The sequence below is a fragment of the Erythrolamprus reginae genome, chromosome 11, assembly GCF_031021105.1.
Source record: "Erythrolamprus reginae isolate rEryReg1 chromosome 11, rEryReg1.hap1, whole genome shotgun sequence".
Taxonomy (NCBI): Eukaryota; Metazoa; Chordata; class Lepidosauria; order Squamata; family Dipsadidae; genus Erythrolamprus; species Erythrolamprus reginae.
Genome location: NC_091960.1, coordinates 35,898,954 through 35,919,375, shown reverse-complemented (window position 1 = coordinate 35,919,375; position 20,422 = coordinate 35,898,954). Strand labels below are relative to the sequence as shown.

Sequence of the window (20,422 nt, the reverse complement as noted above, 5' to 3'; positions counted from 1 at the left end):
ATGTTTCTATGTTTCTACACTTGTTCGCATAGTTTATTATTCTTTTTAAAATGTGTTGAGATTGACCAGGATAGAATTTGTCCAGATATATGTGGGAGGCAACCGGTGGGGGAAGTAGTGGAAAGCACACAATACTTTTTCCCCTTTCTTTTTCTTTTTAACATTTTAATTCTTAATGAATCCTAAAAAAAACCCAAAAACCTTTTAGAAGCATCGACATTGTGAAATGCAGATTAGAGCATTTGCATTACTAAGAAAATTAGTTTCTGAATCAGGCAATTATGGAGTCTAGCAATCTCACTTGCTTTGATGAAACTGGCAACCTTTTTTCCCCCCAGATTGGTTCTCTGTATCTCAATTTCATAAGAGCTGCCATCGTGGGCTCAGGACAGCTCTGTGAATCCTCATTGCTCTGAGACCTGCTCGATGGAGCATGCTCGGGTCTGAGGACTCACAAGGAAGGTTTAATATTTCAGTGGATGGACTTCATCTTCTCAGGTTCTAAATGGGCGCGAGGATGGAGTCCACCAGGGTGACTAAGGATTTAGTCCATAGTCACTTCATATGAGACACAATCCCAAAGCTGCTTTGTCGGAAAACAATTGGATTTTCTTTGGTTTTTTTCTGGAAGATGTTTCGCTTCTCATCCAAGGAGCTGCTTCGCTTTTGATTGAATTTATCTATCTATCTATCTATCTATCTATCTATCTATCTATCTATCTATCTATCTATCATCTATCTAACTATCTACCTACCTACCTACCTACCTATCTCATCTATCTATCTATCTATCTATCTATCTATCTATCTATCTATCTATCTATCTATCTATCTATCTATCTATCTATCCATTGGACTCAGGGCGGCTTACAGCATGTTCGCAATAGCACTTTTTAAAAACAGAGCCAGCCTATGGCTCCCACAATCCGGGTCCTCATTTGACCCACCTCGCAAGGATGGAAGGCTGAGTCAACCTTGAGCCGGTGATGAGATTTGAACCGCAGACCTGCAGATCTACAGTCTGCTTCAGTGGCCTGCAGTACTGCCCTTTACCTGCTGCGCCACCCCAGCTCCTATCCAGCAGATCCACCATTCAATCGGAACTGAAGAAGCTTATTGGACGAGAAGTGAAACATCTTCAAGCAGAAACAAAGAAAGCTCTGTTGCCTTAAAAAAAAAAAGAATATTTGGGACAACAATGACCTGGGTCACTGAGAATCTCCACAGCCATTAGACTCAACCAGACTCAACCAGAGATCCTTGAAGTGAAGCTACCGGTCTTTGCATTGGATCGCCTTTTTTTAGTTGTGGAATTTAGCACGAATGAATACATTGGCATAGCCCCCCCCACCACTGAAAATGTCCAGAGATACTTCACCAAAAGAGCCCTTCACTCCTCCACTTGAAACAGAATTCCCTACGAGACTAGACTTTCAATCCTGGGCCTAGAAAGTTTAGAACTAAGACGCCTTAAACAAGATCTAAGTATTGCCCACAAGATCATATGCTGCAACGTCCTGCCTGTCAGCGACTACTTCAGCTTCAACCACAACAACACAAGAGCACACAACAGATTTAAACTTAATATTAACCGCTCCAAACTTGACTGTAAAAAATATGACTTCAGTAACCGAGTTGTCGAAGCGTGGAACTCATTACCGGACTCTGTAGTGTCATCCCCAAACCCCCAACACTTTACCCTTAGATTATCCACGGTTGACCTCTCCAGATTCCTAAGAGGTCAGTAAGGGGCGAATGCAAGTGCACTAGAGTGCCTTCCGTCCCCTGTAATATTGCTCTCCTATATCTCCTATACCTTTCTTCTATCCCTATATCTCTTCTTCTATTCTTTCGTTGATCTGTTTTATTCCTATATCTTCTCTTCTATTCTTTCTTAGATATATTTTACCATGAGCATCTCCTCTAAAACCTTCATTATGTATTTTACCCTGGGTATACCCACTAAAACCCTCATTGTGTATTGGACAAAATCAATCAATCAATAAAAATAAATAAATAAATATATATAATGAGCTGAACTCTCTTGTCATTCTTCCAGCATCTTGGAGTTGCTCCAAGGTGACCATTTTGGGAGAGAAGAAGAACCAGCTCTTTAACTTAGTAGCTTACTTAGCGCTGGGGGAAGTTCTTATTTCTCAGTGCCTCCTTGAGCCTTAATAATCAGATGCGATTTAATTAAGAGGCAGCCTCCAATGGCTGAGAAGCTGCCTCTCGTCTTCAATCCTGGTGGGTCCCCAGGGGACCATCATTTTCATGGCGACAGCAGATTGAGGAGAGGCGCGATCCCTTCCTTTCCTCATCCTTCACCCCACCTCTTCCGCTGTGCAACCGAGTTTAATTTGCTCCGTTTATGTGTTCTCTTAGCGCCTTCCTTGGAGACCCATAAAAGAAAACAAATGTATTAATTGTTTAGCTTCTATGTATTTATTTAGCAAATCCGTCTGGGTAATGTGAATGCCAGTCATTTTGCCTCTCGCCTACCCTTCCCTCCTTGTCTTTGATTTATAGTTTCCAAGCCATTGTGTGTCTTACAGTGGAAGACAAATGGTGCAAAAATAAAAAATAAATCCAGGAGTTTAGCAAGATGGGCTAGGCCAGATGCGCAAATATAGATACGGGCTGGTTTTTAAACCTTGCTATCTAGGCTAGCAGGTTGTCTACATTGACTGAAAGGTCAGACACCAGCTTAGCACACAGTAGCTCTGGGTGAGGGATATCTCTGTGGTTTTCTTCCTCCTCCTTATCAGCAATAACAACAATTCCCCCATTATCAGTAGCAGCACCAATTTCTAGCATAGAATTCAGTGTTTGGCTGCGTTTTAGAAGAGGGCAGAAAACAATCATGAATAATTAAACCTGATTCAGGATGAAAATGATAGCAAAATAAAGAAAACTAGGGTGTTTTTTTCCCCTGGACTGCCCCAGCTGTGTAGTAGAATTAAGACTTGATTTTCTATTTAAGAGGAAATGAAATTGGATGGAGGAAGCTTTGTTTAGCCCCTTTGGGAACTACAGAAAGAAGGCATGGGAGGAAATGAAGGGAAGTTGAATGTCCCAAGATCTTGCTTAAATCATGGGGTCTTCCTTCCTTCCTTCCTTCCCTTCTTCCCTCCCTCCCTCCCTCTTTTGTTCTTTCATTCTTTTGTTATTTTGTTCATTCTTTCTTTCTCTTTCTCTTTCCTTCCCTCCATTCTTTCTTTCTTTCCTTCTTTCTTTCTTCTCTCCTTTCTTTCTTTCCTTCTTTCCTTCCTTCCTTCCTTCTTTCTCTCTCTTTTGTTCTTTCATTCTTTTGTTATTTTGTTCATTCTTTCTTTCTCTTTCTCTTTCCTTCCCTCCATTCTTTCTTTCTTTCTTTCTTCCCTCCTTTCTTTCTTTCTTTCCTTCTTTCCTTCCTTCCTTCCTTCTTTCTTTCTTTCTCTCTCTTTTGTTCTTTCATTCTTTTGTTATTTTGTTCATTCTTTCTTTCTCTTTCTCTTTCTCTTTCTCTTTCCTTCCCTCCTTTCCTTCTTTCTTTCCTTCCTTCCTTCCTTCTTTCTTTCTTTCTCTCTTTCTTCTCTGTGCTTTTCTGAATTTTGCCCTTACTGGCCATATTCTGACAACAGAAGGGCTCCTTACCTTAATAGTCATTTTGCCCTCCTATTTGAAGGTCAACTTTCTGCTGGAATGGCTTCCTCATATGGATTTCCTTTCAGCTATTGCTAATTCATTCTCTCTCTCTTTTGCTTTCTTTCTCATGCTCCTTGGAAAATATTAGCCACCCGCATCCCCTCCTCCTTCCTCCATCTGTTCCTCCATAATTTAAATGGACATCCTTTAGTACAGGCCTGTCCAATAACTTCAGATAGATCATCAAGTCTCATCAAGAAGCAGATTGTTGTAAATGACTTGTCTGCCCAAGGTGGACAGAAAGAGAAGCTGTCTGACTGAGATTCCCGTTGGAGACTGGGGGCTGCAATGGCTAGGAACGGGGAGTGTAAATGCAGATTACACCTGCAACTGTGAAGGTATCGGAGAATGAGGGAGGTGGGGGCTTATTCAGTGCAAATCACCTGTGGTTTTTTGAATCTGCCAGAGCTCTTCCTAAGGTTGTTTCAAACAATTTAGAAGCCCCAGTGAAGGTATAAGAATGAGCACAAAGAAAAAGTCCACCTAGGATCTCATTTCTCATAAATCTCTCATGGAAGGGGTCTATACCTATCGGACCCTTTTGTCTAGCAGAAATTATTCTCTGGATCTGGGGACACAGTGGCCCAGCAGTTAAGACACTGGGCTTGTTGACTGGAAGGTAGGCAGTTTGAGACCCAAGCATCACAAGAGAGGGTGAGTGCCTGTTCTTGCTCCAGCTCCTGCTAACCTAGCGGTTTAAAAGCATGCAAATGTAAGTAGATAAATAGGTACCACATCCATCGGTAGGCTGTAGCGTTCTGTGTAGCTCAGCATGTAGTCATGCTAGCCACATGACCATGGAAGCATCTTCAGACAATACTTGGCTACCTTGGCTAGGAAAGAGATGAGTACTGCTGCCTAGAGTCATGGGAAAAGCCACCTCCAGACTTCTGTGTTTTTGCAATGCTGCAGGGGAATCCCAACAGTGCAAAAATGGGCGCTTCGCTGGCAATGGAAGTCTGGAGGTGGGGTTTCCCAGTGAGGGGAGCCTCAGCGAAATCGCAGCATCACAAAAACACAGAAGTCTGGAGGACTACAAAATTCTTTAACAGCTTTGTTCCCTATGCCATCTGTCTAGTAATCTTGCAAGATTCATTTTTCTCACCATTATTATTATTATTATTATTATTATTATTATTATTATTATTATTCATTGGATTTGTATGCCACCCCTCTCCGTGGGCTCGGGGTGGCTCACAACAAACATAGAATTACGTAATAAAACAATTTGATCCAATTAATAACAGACTTAAAAACATCCTAAAAACTTAAAAAAAACATTCAATTATACAGTACATGTACATGTATACATTTGAACTGGACTGTGTTGTTTCTCTGTGTCATATAATATAGGTGGGTACATTCATTCATCATTCATTCATTCATTCATTCATGTTTATGTAATGTATATTGGAGGTGGTGGCCCACTGAGAGCCATGTGCAACTAAATTTCACACCAGTGTATGCTGATTAGTGTACATTCAAAGTGACAATAAAGTTATTCTAAGTGTAGGTTGTACAGAAAGCAGCAAAGTGGCTCCCATTCAATTTAGTTTTGTTTGTGGAGAAATTTGGAATCTGCCCCACAGCAAAAGTCATATTCGCTGCTAGGGTAGTCTCCAAGTTCAGTTGGAATGTTGCGTTAGTGAAAATTCAGCCCCAGGAAAAATAAAAGCCACCTTGGGTATACCCATCATTCGAGGAGCTGTTCGGCACAATGGTGCTGAAACCTTTTTTTTGTAATAGAGCCTCCTTGCAGCTAATCCTCAATATATAGAATAGAATAGAATTCTTTATTGGCCAAGTGTGATTGGAGACACAAGGAATTTGTCTTGGTGCATATGCTCTCAGTGTACATAAAAGAAAAAGATACATTTGTCAACCACTTAGAGAGGGCTGTAAAGCACTGTGAAGTGGTATATAATTATATGTGCTATTACTACTGCTATCTGTCATAACTTCAAATGGTCACTAAGCAACCAGTCCTATGTCAAGGACTATTGCATTAGCCTTTTTCAAGTCAGTGCCCTGTGCTGGACTACAAAATCCACAATACCAATAGCAGAGGATATTTATAACCCAGGCTTGAACTGTGGAGTTTTTGCTGCTCTTTCAGTTTGGAGGTTTGCTTGAAGATGTTTTGTTACCCAAGCAGATAACAAGTAGGTAGCTGGAGTGCACTCATGATGTTATCGAGTGAAGTAATGAAGCATCTTTAGGCAAATAACTAAGCTTGAAGAGCATCAAAGATTCCACAAAATCCATAATTCTCAGACAATAGAACCATTGGATATATTGGGAGAATACTAATTGTTTTGATGACTGCAGAATAGAGTCTTAAACTCTCCCTGGGTGTCTTTGTCCCGCGACTGTTCTGTTTGCATTCTTAAAATGCTCTCTACTTGATGCCAAAATGCATTTTAGCATCACACTAAACGTGTGACCTTTCCAATAAATTAATACCCCAAATGCCTTTTTGCCACTTGCAAAATGTAAATTTAAAAAGAAAAAAAATCACAAATCTGAGCCAACAGGCAATAGAGGTGTCTGCAATACTGATCTTCAGAATGATGTACAGTGCAGCAAGTTCAAGCAGTGTTGGACAAGATAAGTTGCAGATGTGTGTGAAAATTCCAGGAAGTATTTTTCTTCTGTGAAGTTTCCAAAACTTCAGGGTTGTGAGGCCACGCGGCTTTGGCAAATGGCACAGCTGGGCCTTCTCTGCACTTCCAGAAGGTGTTGTGGTTAGCTCTGGCCCAGCTCCTGCCCCAAGGAATGTGGAGGTGGAGGTGGGGGAAACATCCACATGTCACAGGCCTGTTTTGCTCCCGATGGAATCTGCCGACGAAGCCTCCTCTGACCAAGGAAGCATGAGTGACAGGGAAGAGAGGAGTTTGGCAGACAACCCAGGAGGAGATCAATCATCTGTATCATCCCTGGATTCTGAACAAGAATTAATGACACATCCATGCATGCATAGAGTGATGCATAGGAGACAACAACTGAAGGATTATTACAAGAGAAAATGAGGCCACCTGTGGTTGGGTGGGGCTGCTGTAATTAGTGCTACAGATAAAAGAGCAACGTGCTGGCTTGGCCGTTATGGAAGATTATCTGATTGTAGTTCGTCAAGGTGAATTGTTGTTTCCTGATTGTATTCAAGACTCTGTTTGGATTCCTGGACTTTGGATTATGCTTCATTGTGAGTGTCTATCACTGTTTGGACAACAGTAGCTGTGACCCAATTTCACAGTTACTGAGTTAATAATTGGACTTCGTTTTTGTATTGTATTCCAACTGTGCCTTGTTGCTACAAGAAATCCCTTTGAAGTTTAAAAGGGAGTTTTTTCTTCTCTTCTGTTGATAAAGAACATTTATTTGCCTTCTATCGTGTGTGTGTGTCTGCTTGGACTAATTAACCTGTAATTAAGGGCGGTTGGCACACGCCGGCAGAACAGAAGGTATCTTCAGTGAGGTGAAGTAATCAGCTGAGGTGGTGAGACAGCATTGAATGAAAGTGCAACTCTTAAATGCTGGTTGGAAAGTAAACTATAGAAATAGCAATAGACTTAGACTTATATACCACTTTACGGTGCTTTACAGCCCTCTCTGTGGGCAGTTTACAGAATCAGCCTCTTGCCCCCAACAATCTGGATCCTCATTTGGAAAAAATGACCCAGTCAGGGTCGATCTGCTGGCTGTCAGCAGAATTAGCCTACAATAGAAACATAGAAGTCTGACGGCAGAAAAAGGCCTCATGGTCCATCTAGTCTGCCCTTATACTCTTTCCTGTATTTTATCTTACAATGGATATATGTTAATCCCAGGCATGTTTACATTCAATGACTGTGGATTTACCAACCACGTCTGCTGGAAGTTTGTTCCAAGGATCTACTACTCTTTCAGTAAAATAATATTTTCTCATGTTGCTTTTGATCTTTCCCCCAACTAACTTCAGATTGTGTCCCCTTGTTCTTGTGTTCACTTTCCTATTAAAAACACTTCCCTCCTGAATCTTATTTAACCCTTTGACTTATTTAAATGTTTTGCTCATGTCCCCCCTTTTCCTTCTGTCCTCCAGACTATACAGATTGAGTTCATTAAGTCTTTCCTGATATGTTTTATGCTTAAGACCTTCCACCATTCTTGTAGCCCACCTTTGACCCGTTCAATTTTGTCAATATCTTTTTGTAGGTGAGGTCTCCAGAACTGTGTAGGTGAGGTCTCCAGAACCAATACTGCATTATAACCACTGCGCCACCACAACTCTTAATGAATTTCTTAGTACTGTATATGTTTTTAAAAGAACTTGTATGTCTTATCTTTTCCATATCATAGTTAGGCATGCCAACCTAGTTGAAGATCTTGTCCTTCCAGAGTTAATATTCGTCTATTTTCCAATGTAATCCAATCTCTAATCCATGTTAATGAAGTCGCGTAATAATATAATTTCCAGTTTGGCAGTCCTAATCCTCCCCTTTCTTTTACTTCTTGTAGTGATTTCAATTTTATTCTTGGCTTTTTGCCTAACCAAATATAATTTGATACTATTTTAGTCAATTCTTTGAAAATGTTTTTACCTGGATTGATTGGAATGGTTTGAAATAGAAATAGTAGCCTGGGCAAGACACTCATTTCAATTGAATTAATTCTTCCCAATAATGACAATTGTAAATTTTTCCAATTTTGTAAATCTTTTTTAATTTGGTGAATTAATTTCGTATAGTTGTCTTCTTTTAATGTCATAGTCTTTGCTGTGATCTATATTCCTAGATACTTAACTTTTTTAAACTATTGCATGTAAGAAATTTGCTCTATTTGTCTTATCTGATTTTGGGTACAATTTTTGGTTATAATTTTTGTTTTATTTTTATTTGTTTTTAATCCCACTACTTCACCAAATTCTTCGATCCGTTTAATCAATGTAGGGGCTGAGGAATTCTGGGAGTTGCAGTCCACAGGTCGCAAAGGGACCATAGCTGCCCATCCCTGGTATATTAGTTGGGTATATCATATTATGTGGACACAACTCTTGGTTTTTATTTTTCCATTTGCAGAATTTACTGCCCTGTATGAATTCAGCCACTGTTTTAAGATGCTGTCCAGTGGTACCTTTGCCAAGAGAAAGCGTCATAAAGGACTGTAATAAAGCTACTGAACCATAAACCATGATTAAAAGCCATGTTGGCTGAGTGCATAGCCTAGACTGCTTCTCAAGAGGTGGGAGGGGGGAAGTCAAAATGGTGCTTGCAGCCACACATGATGTCAACTTCACCCCCCCCTTTTTTATAAACCTTCTCCATAGCAGACAAACAAGAGACAGGGCTTTAATCTTGATCCCCATCCCATGCATGAGGCTACAAAGCAAGCCAACGGGTGTTTTAGCCTATTGCATGAAATCAGACCTTTGCTAGTTATTTCTATGGGGTGGTCTCACCTTCTCATTGCTGGTGGCTGGCTATTAGTTTAGCAGAAAGGAGGATATGGAGGTAGAATTCTAGATTTTACTACTTTAATTGTGTTATAACACTGGTTTAATTTTTTCTCTGTTAAAATGAAAAGAATCCGCACATAGAAAACTACAATATGAAATGTAACCAACGTAGCACAATTTTCACCTTGATTTCATTGCAAGGAAATCTCTGTTTCTCCATCTCTGTCTCCATCTCTCTTTCTCTCTCTCTCTCTTTCTCTCTCTCTTTCTCTCTCTCCCCCACTCTTACTCTTACTCTATCCCCTCTCTCCCTCTCTCCACCCACCCTCCCTCCCTCTTCACCTCTCCCTTTTCCCTTCCCTCACTCTCCTCTCTTCCCCTTTCTCTCCCTCCCTCTCTCTCTCCCTCTCCCTCCCCTTTCTCTCTCCCTCTCTCCCTCCCTTCCTCTCCTACCCCTCCCTCTCCCTTCCTTGCTCTCTCTCCCTCTCTCTCTCCATCTCTCTCTCTCTTTCTCCTATCAGTAGTCCATGACTTGGACCAGACTTACAACTGGGACCAACATTTCCATTGTATAGACCAGTGTTTCCCAACCTTGGCAACTTGAAGAGATCTGGACTTCAACTCCCAGAATTCCCCAGCCAGTTGTTAAATGACTAATATAGTCATTAAGCAAATCCAGGTCCCCCAATTGTGCTTGTTGGAAACGGGCTAGGAAGGCCAAGTGCCTGAATTTTGATCCCATGACTAGGTGAGACAGTGTCATTTGTAATTGTGAAGTTGTGTGACACTTATTTTCTATACTGTTGTAACATTAACAGTTGCTAAACAAAGGATTATTAGTTAAGAACTGTATCTATCTACAGTGGTACCTCTACCTAAGAACGCCTCTACCTACTAACCTTTCTAGATAAGAACCGGGCGTTCAAGATTTTTTTGCCTCTTCTCAAGAACCATTTTCCACTTATAAACCCAAGCTTCCGAAATTGTAATCAGAAAAGGCAGGGAGAAGCCTCTGTGGGGCCTCTCTAGGAATCTCCTGGGAGGAAACAGGGCCGGAAAAGGTGGGGAAAAGCCTCCGTGGGGCCTCTCTCGGACTCTCCTGGGAGGAAACAGGGCCAGAAAAGGTGGGGAGAAGCCTCCGTGGGGCCTCTCTAGGAATCTCCTGGGAGGAAATAGGGCCGGAAAAGGCAGGGAGAAGCCTCCGTGGGGCCTCCCTAGGAATCTCCTGGGAGGAAACAGGGCCTCCACCCTCCCTGTGGTTTCCCCAATCACACACATTATTTGATTTTACATTGATTCCTATGGGAAAAATTGCTTCTTCTTACAAACTTTTCAACCTGATCATGGAACAAATTAAGTTCTTAAGTAGAGGTGCCACTGTATCTACATACAATATCTGTCTGTTTATCTGCCTATCCATCTATCCAATCTCAAAGCCAATTTGGAACTACCAAAACCCTTGCCACTTCATTGGCATTTGTAAAGAAGAGTGTTGCAGTTCACACGATACAGGATTGAGTCCACAATGACCCATCAGTTTCTGTCATGTTCACCCATGCAGGCTTGTTTGCTTTCAGCCGCGAAGGCTTGGTTCTAATTTATCATATATGAGGATTATTAAAGGCTAACATTTATAGTCCAAACTTGCTCAGTTTGCTCAATAAACATTCCAGAACCAAAGTATAAGTGGAGTCTTATCTTAAGAATCCCCGATTTAAAGCAATTTCTGCAAATTCTAGTGTAAATGGAATTGACTCTCTGTGAATCAATCTTTAATTACCCAAAGTCTTTTGCTATTTACACACTCAGTCTGACAAAATTCCTGGCTCCAACAATAGTATATTTAAAATGCATATTTTATGGAGAAGGAAATTATTTCTTTAAAAAAAAAAATATTTACTTTTCTTTAGTTATTGCATTTTTTTTAATGCCATTCCCTTTGAAAGTTCAAAGGCAGGATAAAGAGGGTTCATCACTTATTTCCACACACACAAACACACCCACACCCACAATCTTGCAGAGTAATTGGAAGAAAGAGAACAGACTGTGTCATCTTAGTAAATTCAATCTTAGTAAATTAAATTCCCCTTCACTCCTCCACTCGAAATAGAAGACCCTATGAGACTAGACTTTCAATCCTGGGCCTAGAAAGTTTAGAACTAAGACGCCTTAAACAAGATCTAAGTATTGCCCACAAGATCATATGCTGCAACGTCCTGCCTGTCGGTGACTACTTCAGCTTCAAACACAAGAGCACACAACAGATTTAAACTTAATATTAACCGCTCCAAACTTGACTGTAAAAATTATGACTTCAGTAACTGAGTTGTCGAAGCATGGAACTCATTACCGGACTCCATAATGTCATCCCCAAACCCCCAACACTTTACCCTTAGATTATCTACGGTTGACCTATCCAGATTCCTAAGAGGTCAGTAAGGGGCGAGTACAAGTGCACTAGAGTGCCTTCCGTCCCCTGTCCTATTGCTCTCCTATATCTCCTATACCTTTCTTCTATTCCTATCTCTCTTCTTCTATTCTTTCATTGATATGTTCTATTACTATACCTTCTTTATTATTTCTTAGATATATTTTACTATGAGTATCTCCTCTATAACCTTCATCATATATTTTACTATGTGTATATAGATATATACCCACTAAAACCCTCATTGTGTATTGGACAAAATAAATAAATAAAATGATTTAAACCTGGCCCTCAATGAATCAAAGCAAAGACCTTTTAAAATGTTCTACTATAATACGAGATCTTTTAATTTAGATTGAAAGAAAAACTCTAAACCATAGTGTTGACCCAACTGAGTAACGGATTGATCCATCTGTCTGCTGGGAAGGAGCTAAATGTTTTGCTAATATTTTTGGGGGGAGATGGCTGAATACAATCGGAGAGAGTTATGTCCAGCTCAGGATTGAACTGTTGGGTTCTTGATGATCTCTGAGGTTGACTGTTTTTCTGCGGAACTTTTGTTATCGGGCTAGGTAACATCATTAGTGTATGGGAGCGTAGTTCAATTGGTTGTCTCAAAGTTGCTTTTCAAAAGACAACTAGACTTCCTTGGGGGTCCCCCCCCCCTGAAAACGTTGCACTGCTCATTCAAGAAGCTTATTCAGTTCTGATTGAATGGTGGGGAATGGATGGCTGCTGACCAGGGTGCTGACCAGATAACTGCTAAGGAATACAAATCCTTCCATTTCTCACCATTCATAAACATTTCAGTTGGTTCAAAAAGCAGTGGCCCACATGGTTTTGTGCAAGCCAAGGGGTTCACAGGTCTCCTCTCTCCTGTAGGAGCTCCATTGGCTTCAGATTTGCTCCAGGTTCCAACTCAAGGTGGTGATTGTCACCTTTGAAACCCTACTTGGCTTGAGATTAAATTATTGGAGGGATCGCCTTCTCTGGCTTATTTTAGAAACATAGAAGATTGATGGCCGAAAAAGACTTCATGGTCCATCTAGTCTGCCCTTATAATATTTCCTGTATTTTTTCTTAGGATGGATCTATGTTTATCCCAGGCATGTTTAAATTCAGTTACTGTGGATTTACCAACCACGTCTGCTGGAAGTTTGTTCCAAGCATCTACTACTCTTACAGTCAAATAATATTTTCTCAGGTTGCTTCTGATCTTTCCCCCAACTAACCTCAGATTGTGTCCCCTTGCTCTTGGGTTCACTCTCCTATTAAAAACACTTCCCTCCTGAACCTTATTTAACCCTTTCACATATTTAAATGTTTCGATCATGTCCCCTGTTTCCCTTCTGTCCCCCAGACTATACAGATTGAGTTCATGAAGTCTTTCCTGATACGTTTTATGCTTTAGACCTTCCACCATTCTTGTAGCCCGTCTTTGGACCTGTTTAATTTCGTCAATATTTTTTTGTAGGTGAGGTCTCCAGAACTGAACACAGTCTTCCAAATGTGGTCTCACCAGCGCTCTATACAGCGGGATCACAATCTCCCTCTTCCTGCTTGTTATACCTCTAACTATGCAGCCAAGCATCCTACTTGCTTTTCCTACTGCCTGACTGCACTGCTCACCCATTTTGAGACTGTCAGAAATCACGACCCCTAAATCCTTCTCTTCTGAAGTTTTTGCTAACACAGAACTGCCAATACAATACTCAGATTGAGGATTCCTTTTCCCCAAGTGCATTATTTTATTTTAGTTAGTTAGTTAGTTAGTTAGTTAGTTAGTTAGTTAGTCAGTTAGTTGTCAAACATGTACAAGATAGCAGGTATAGGTATAAACATAAGCAAAGTACAGGAGGTGGACAGAAAAATGGCAACACTTGACTTTTTGGCATCATAATGTTTGAACATGTTCAAATCAATCAAAACTTGACATATTTTAACGTTATTTTAAAAATTATCTTATTTAATATGTTTTTTTAAACTACCTTTTTTTAAAACAGAAATTTAAGGAAATGGGTTATAACCTTCTAGAAATGGCAGACTTCTCAGACTTTCAAAGAGGCCAAATTGTGGGTGCTCGAATGGCAGGCGCTAGTGTAGCAGAAAGTGCCCGAATGTTTGGCATTTCAAGAGGTCATGTCTCAAAATTTCATGACTGCTTTTGAAAGAGAAGGGAAAACGTCCTCAGCCACGCACAGGTCTGGTCGAAAGTCGAAGTGGTCTGAGAGAGACCGTCGGACTGTAAAGTGAATTGTTAGAGAGGATCACAAGACCGCAGCTCCTAAAATCACTGCAGAGCTCAACAGACATGTATAGAATCCAGTTTCCACAAAAACTATTCAAAGGGAGCTTCACAAATCTGGATTCCACGGAAGAGCTGCAAGGTGTTTCCATTTTTTGGTCCACCCCCTGTAAATACAGATAAATTCAAAGTGTTGCTCATTACCTATAAAGCCCTTCATGACATCGGACCAGGGTATCTACGAGACCGCCTTCTGCCTTATGAATCGCAGCGACCGGTTAGGTCCCACAAAGTGGGCCTTCTCCGGGTCCTGTCAACAAAACAATGTTGTTTGGCGGGGCCTAGGGGAAAAGCCTTCTCTCCGGCGGTCCCAGCCCTCTGGAACCAACTCCCCCCAGAGATTAGAATTGCCCCCACCCTCCTCGCCTTTCGTAAGCTCCTTAAAACCCACCTCTGCCGTCAGGCATGGGACCCTAGGCCTTTACAATTTATGCATGGTATGTTTGTTTGTAGGGATGTTTGGTTTTTACAATAAGGGTTTTTAGTTGTTTTAGTATTGGATTTATATGATGTTTTTTATTACTGTTGTTAACCGCCCCGAATCTATGGAGAGGGGTGGCATACAAATCCAATAAATAATAATAATAATAATAATAATAATAATAATAATAATAATAATAATAATAATAAAATAAGGACAATAGGGCAGTAGGAGAAGGACATGGGTGTGCTTATGCAAAACTGCAGTTTAACCACTTTGCCACTAGGGTTCAACTTTCACGTTCTTTTTTCTTTCTATTCGTTTGCTTGGACCTACATGTCTCTCTTTCTCCCCAGGAGATCCAGCAGCAGAGGAGTGGTCCCAGTGGAGTGTCTGTTCCCTTACCTGTGGGCAGGGCACTCAGGTGAGGACCCGCTCCTGTGTCTCCTCCCCCTATGGGACTCTGTGTAGTGGCTTGCTGCGAGAGACCAGGACGTGCAACAACACCGCCGTTTGCCCCGGTAAGTGAAGAGAAAACAGAGAGTGGGTTTTCTTCCTTCTCCTTTCTTTCTTTCTTTCTTTCTTTCTTTCTTTCTTTCTTTCTTTCTTCCTTCCTTCCTTCCTTCCTTCCTTCCTTCCTTCCTTCCTTTCTCCCCACCCTTGGTTCTTCAAAATGTCCAGTTGTGAATCATTCTTTTGTTTTGAGAATGGTTTGTTTGTTTGTTTGTTTGTTTGTTTGTTCGTTCGTTCGTTCATTTATTCATTTATTCATTTATTCATTCATTTATTTATTTATTTATTTATTTATTTGTTTGTTTATTTATATGCCGCCCCTCTCCGTAGACTCGGGGCGGCTAACAACAATAATATAAAACATCATGTAAATCCAATACTAAAACTAATACTAAAACAATTAAAAAAACCTTTTTTGTAAAACCAAACATACATACAAACAAACATACCATGCATAAATTGTAAAGGCCTAGGGGGAAAGAATATCTCAGTTCCCCCATGCCTGATGGCAGAGGTGGGTTTTAAGGAGCTTACGAAAGGTGAGGAGGGTGGGGGAAATTCTAATTTCTGGGGGGAGTTGGTTCCATAGGGTCGGGGCCGCCACAGAGAAGGCTCTTCCCCTGGGGCCCGCCAAACGACATTGTTTAGTTGACGGGACCCAGAGAAGGCCAACTCTGTGGGACCTAAGCGGTCGCTGGGATTCATGCGCCGGAAGGTGGTCTCGTAGATACCCTGGTCCGATGCCATGAAGGGCTTTATAGGTCATGACCAACACTGAATTGTGACCGGAAATTGATCGGCAATCAATGCAGACTGCGGAGTGTTGGTTTGCTTTTCTGTCAGTGGCCGTGGTGGGTTCTTGGCTCTCAAGGTCTGTTTCTGGCATCCTTTCCCTCCCTCCACGTCTTGGCAAGTTGAATAGTGATATGACCTTGTCCTGACCTGCCAACAGCCCCTGCAGCTGGTAGTGGATCCTGTCTGAGACGAGGCTGATGAGGTGATGGGCAAGCAGCCTGGGCAGCTGGCACCCAAGTCAGAGAGTGAGCAGGCTGGCAAGGACTCAGTGCCAGAGGCAGAGGTTCAGCCTTGGCCTTCGGAACCTCCAGCAACTCACAGCAGTGACGAGGAGGAGGAGGAGGGGGCTCTTCTTAATGCATGACCAGGCAGAGCTGCCAAAAGGCAGGAATGTCTACGCGGGTGTAGGTCTCCTTGTGAGTAGGCTTGGGGCTAATTGGCCACTCCCCAAGCTTATTTAAGGAATGATGAAAATGGGGAAAACTCTGCAGGAAACAATTCGTTTGATAGTTTGTTCCATCATGTGCCTCTTGTTTGGGAAACCTCTGCTTGGCTTAAATGTTTTGGCTTCTGTTATGTGGACTGATTCCAGGCACCTTGCCAACCTCCATAAGCTTCCTGCAATATCCAGGACTAATAACTTATCTTTGCTTTCTGACTTTATGGACTTATGCCAGCTGTTAATGCCGTATAATTAACAGCTGTTTTTTTTTTCAAGACTGCCCAGAGTGAATAAAGTGTTTCCTTTCTCTCAGCGGTGGGAGAAGTTTATTCCCTCTCCCACTGCCCAGAGAAAGGAAGCGCTTTATTTGCTCTGGACTGCCCAGAGTGAATAAAGTGTTTCCATTTTCTCAGCGGTGGGAGAAGTTTATTCTCTCTCCCACTGCCCAGAGTGAATAAAGTGTTTCCTTTCTCTCAGCAGTGGGAGAAGATCCCCAGCTTGTTGTGCATTCTTTCCAAAAATCAGGACTTTTAAAAAATGCCCTGGGATGTGGGACAAATTGTTAAAAATCGAGACTGTCCCACCAAAAGTGGGATGTCTGGTCACTTTACCATTGCCCCTACCCCTAGCCGTAGAGGGGAAGTGAAACAGATTCTCCTGACTTTCTCCTGACTTTCAGAAAGAGGGTTAAGACCTTTTGACATGGGGACGGAAGAGTGTTTTGCAACCTTGTGGGTGGCTTCTCTCTTCAGAATGTTTCTCTACCTTTTTTTAAAAAGAAACATCTTTACCTTTTAATATTTTAACCCTAACTTTTAAAGTTCTATTTTTTTAACTTTTGCGTTATACCTTTTAATTTAACCCTGATTAAGTGATTTACAAATGTGGTGAATAAATAAATAAATAAATCATACCTGTGCCTTTGTATTAAGTCCCCTTAAAGCCAGACCCATCCTCGAATACAGCTCATCTGTTTGGAACCCATATCGCATCTCAGACATTAACACCCTTGAAAATGTCCAAAGATACTTCACCAGAAGAGCCCTTCACTCCTCCACTCGAAATAGAATTCCCTATGAGACTAGACTTTCAATCCTGGGGCTAGAAAGTTTAGAACTAAGACGCCTTAAACAAGATCTAAGTATTGCCCACAAGATCATATGCTGCAACGTCCTGCCTGTCGGCGACTACTTCAGCTTCAACCACAACAACGCATGAGCACACAACAGATTTAAACTTAATATTAACCGCTCCAAACTTGACTGTAAAAATACGACTTCAGTAACCGAGTTGTCGAAGCGTGGAACTCATTACTGGACTCCATAGTGTCATCCCCAAACCCCCAACACTTTACCCTTAGATTATCTACAGTTGACCTATCCAGATTCCTAAGAGGTCAGTAAGGGGCGAGTACAAGTGCACTAGAGTGCCTTCCGTCCCCTGTCCTATTGCTCTCCTATATCTCCTATACCTTTCTTCTATTCCTATATCTCTTCTTCTATTCTTTCATTGATATGTTCTATTCCTATATCTTCTCTTCTATTCTTTCATAGATATATTTTACTATGAGTATCTCCTCTATAACCTTCGTCATGTATTTTACTATGTGTATATAGATATATACCCACTAAAACCCTCATTGTGTATTGGACAAAATAAATAAATAAATAAAATAAAATAAATAAAGGCAAGAGATGGTCCGTAAAACCCATATCTTGCTTGCCAGTTTGATGTAGCTTTGTGCTTGCTTTGGTCTAGCCCCAGGACAGTCTCTATCATAAATCACTCCTCCGGTTCAGCCTGTCCTTTGTCTCCCCCTTTGCTAGTTCAGATCTTGTTTACACGTAGAAGGGGGTCACTAGGTCTGATTACAGGCCATGACTTTGTGCTTACAGTGGAGAATTAATGAAATAATAACCCCAAGGACTCTTAACTGGAAGCATGTGTCCAATCTGTGCGATTTCATTAAGGAATTTTCCACCCTTCGTCTTGTAAATCCAGGGCCTGCTAGGTGACAGGCAAGGATTGTTCCCCGTCTCATTCTGCAAAACTCTTGATATTTCTTGCATTTTTACCACCTTAAAGCAAAGTTTGCTCTGCTGTCTGTTTGGATAAGATGCTGGTACTCTAAATTCTGATCTTGCTTTGTCCATCTGGGCTCCACAGCAAGTGCCAAACAATTTCTGCCTCATGATGATCCCTCTGCCATGCTGAGGGTTTTTTTCCAAGGTTCTTTTAATGAAAGATAAATGAGGAAATTGGATTGTTCCAAAAAAACCAAGTGCCAAACTCCAGCGCCGTCTTTGTTTCCAAGAATGTTCTGAGCCACATCAGCCCCTCAGACAATGTAAATGGGGCTTGAATGAATGAATGTGGTTTTTTTATTATTACACGGTCCCGAATTGCAAACAAAAAGTGCATTAAAAACAAAATAAAAACAAAACAATATAAAATGTTACAACTGGCAGTGAAAGCGTCAGGGGGTGATCAAAGTCTGCCTAACTTTATGGGCCATATAAGCAATCTTAGATATCTTCAAGGAAACAGAATAGGATAGACTAGACTAGACTAGAATAGAATAGGATAGGATAGAATATAGGATAGGATAGGATAGACTAGGATAGGATAGGATAGGATAGAATAGGATAGACTAGAATAGGATAGGATAGAATAGGATAGGATAGAACAGGATAGAATAGAACAGGATAGAATAGGATAGGATAGAATAGGATAGGATAGGATAGAATAGAACAGAATAGGATAGGATAGAACAGGATAGAACAGGATAGAATAGGATAGAATAGGATAGGATAGGATAGAATAGAATAGAATAGAACAGAACACTGAGAGCATCTGTACCAAGACAAATTCCTTGTGTGTCCAATCACACTTGGCCAATAAAAAATTCTATTCTATTCTATTCTATTCTACTCTACTCTACTCTACTCTACTCCACTCCATTCTACTCTACTCTACTCTATTCTATACAACTATAGCAAAAAAAGGTGATAAAATTGGGTGCCACTCACTTAACAACTGCCTTGCTCAGTAACAGAAAACCGGATTCTGAGTGAGGTTGTAAACCGAGGACTGTGTGCACGGAAATAATTTGCTTTCCCACGGATTGGGCTTCTAGTCTCAAAGCTCAGAGAGACAGCGAGACAGAAGATCAAGGACACATCCTTCCATCGAGATAAGATTAAATTTCTTCCCCGTATACCTTGTCCAATATTTATTGCTCATTAATTGATAAGTGAGATCTTTAGGTGCACCGTTGACCTTCAGTAATAGAGTTGTACCAGACTCCATTCTCCGCGGAACCTCTTTTATCTTGCATGGGCTTTAATTCAATTCTTCCCCTGTAGCTATCGCTCAGGCACGCCTGAAATGTTCCGTGGCTATTGTCTTGCCGAGATTCCATTATGAATTCTTCGCATCCCCCTTCCCAGCGGAGAAGCCTCCTGAGAGCATGGAACAGGAGCTCTCAAAGCCACTTCCTTGCCACTGCATCGCTCGCCTCTGTATTTTTCCCCACTCTCTTGTTTTTTTGTCAATTGAAATCAATGGTGCAGCAAACGAGAGTGTGAGCAGACGCCTCGACTACGCTAAGAACACCTTGGCTTACATTGCAACAGATTAGTGCCTCTAAAGGAAAATGCTGAACGAGAAGGCAACGTGAAAAAGGGACTCTGCACAAACAGACGCAGGAGTTTCACCTGCAAACATGCAGGAATTGACAGCTTTTCACCTTTGCTAGGAGTGTCGTTCTGATGTTGTTGTTTTAGCTGAGTAGGATGTTGTATAAGTCCTTGGAGAGGGACGGCATAAAAATCTAATTAATAATAATAATAATAATAATAATAATAATAATAATAATAATAATAATAATAATAGGTGGCAGAGGACTTTTGCAAGTGAAGCAGACAGTGGAAGAAGAGAAGCATGCATTAGCTGACTATGTGAAGGGGAGCAAAGAGTCAGCGTTGATGGAGGTCAACAATAGGAAGCTTCTCAAGGTGAAGCAAACTAAGGACCAGTACAGAAAAACTGTAACTCATTGTCGTATGGACAGTTGGCAGAACAAAGCATTGCATGGGCAGTTCTTGGAGAAGATTGAAGGCAAAGTGGATAAAGAAAAGACCTGGTCATGGCCTACAAGTGGAACACTCAAAAAGGAGACAGAAGGACTAATACTGGCACATACAAGAACAGGCCATTAGAACAAATGCTGTCAAAGCCAGAATTGAAAAATCAACAGACGATCCAAAGTGCAGAGTCTGTAAAGAAACAGATGAAACCATCGATCACATACTCAGCTGCTGCAAAAAGATCGCACAGATTGACTACAGGCATAGACATGATGCTGTGGCACAGATGATCCACTGGAACTTGTGCTG

General features: G+C 41.2%; 1 protein-coding gene across 1 annotated transcript in view; it reads left to right on the top strand.

Moving 5' to 3' along the window:
- ADGRB2 (adhesion G protein-coupled receptor B2) overlaps positions 1-20,422 on the top strand; it is a 251,233-nt gene that overhangs the window by 78,474 nt on the left and 152,337 nt on the right. Inside the window, exon 5 of the mRNA XM_070764684.1 lies at positions 14,632-14,796. Coding sequence (XP_070620785.1) covers positions 14,632-14,796 — 165 coding nt within the window. The remainder of the gene's footprint in view (positions 1-14,631; positions 14,797-20,422) is intronic.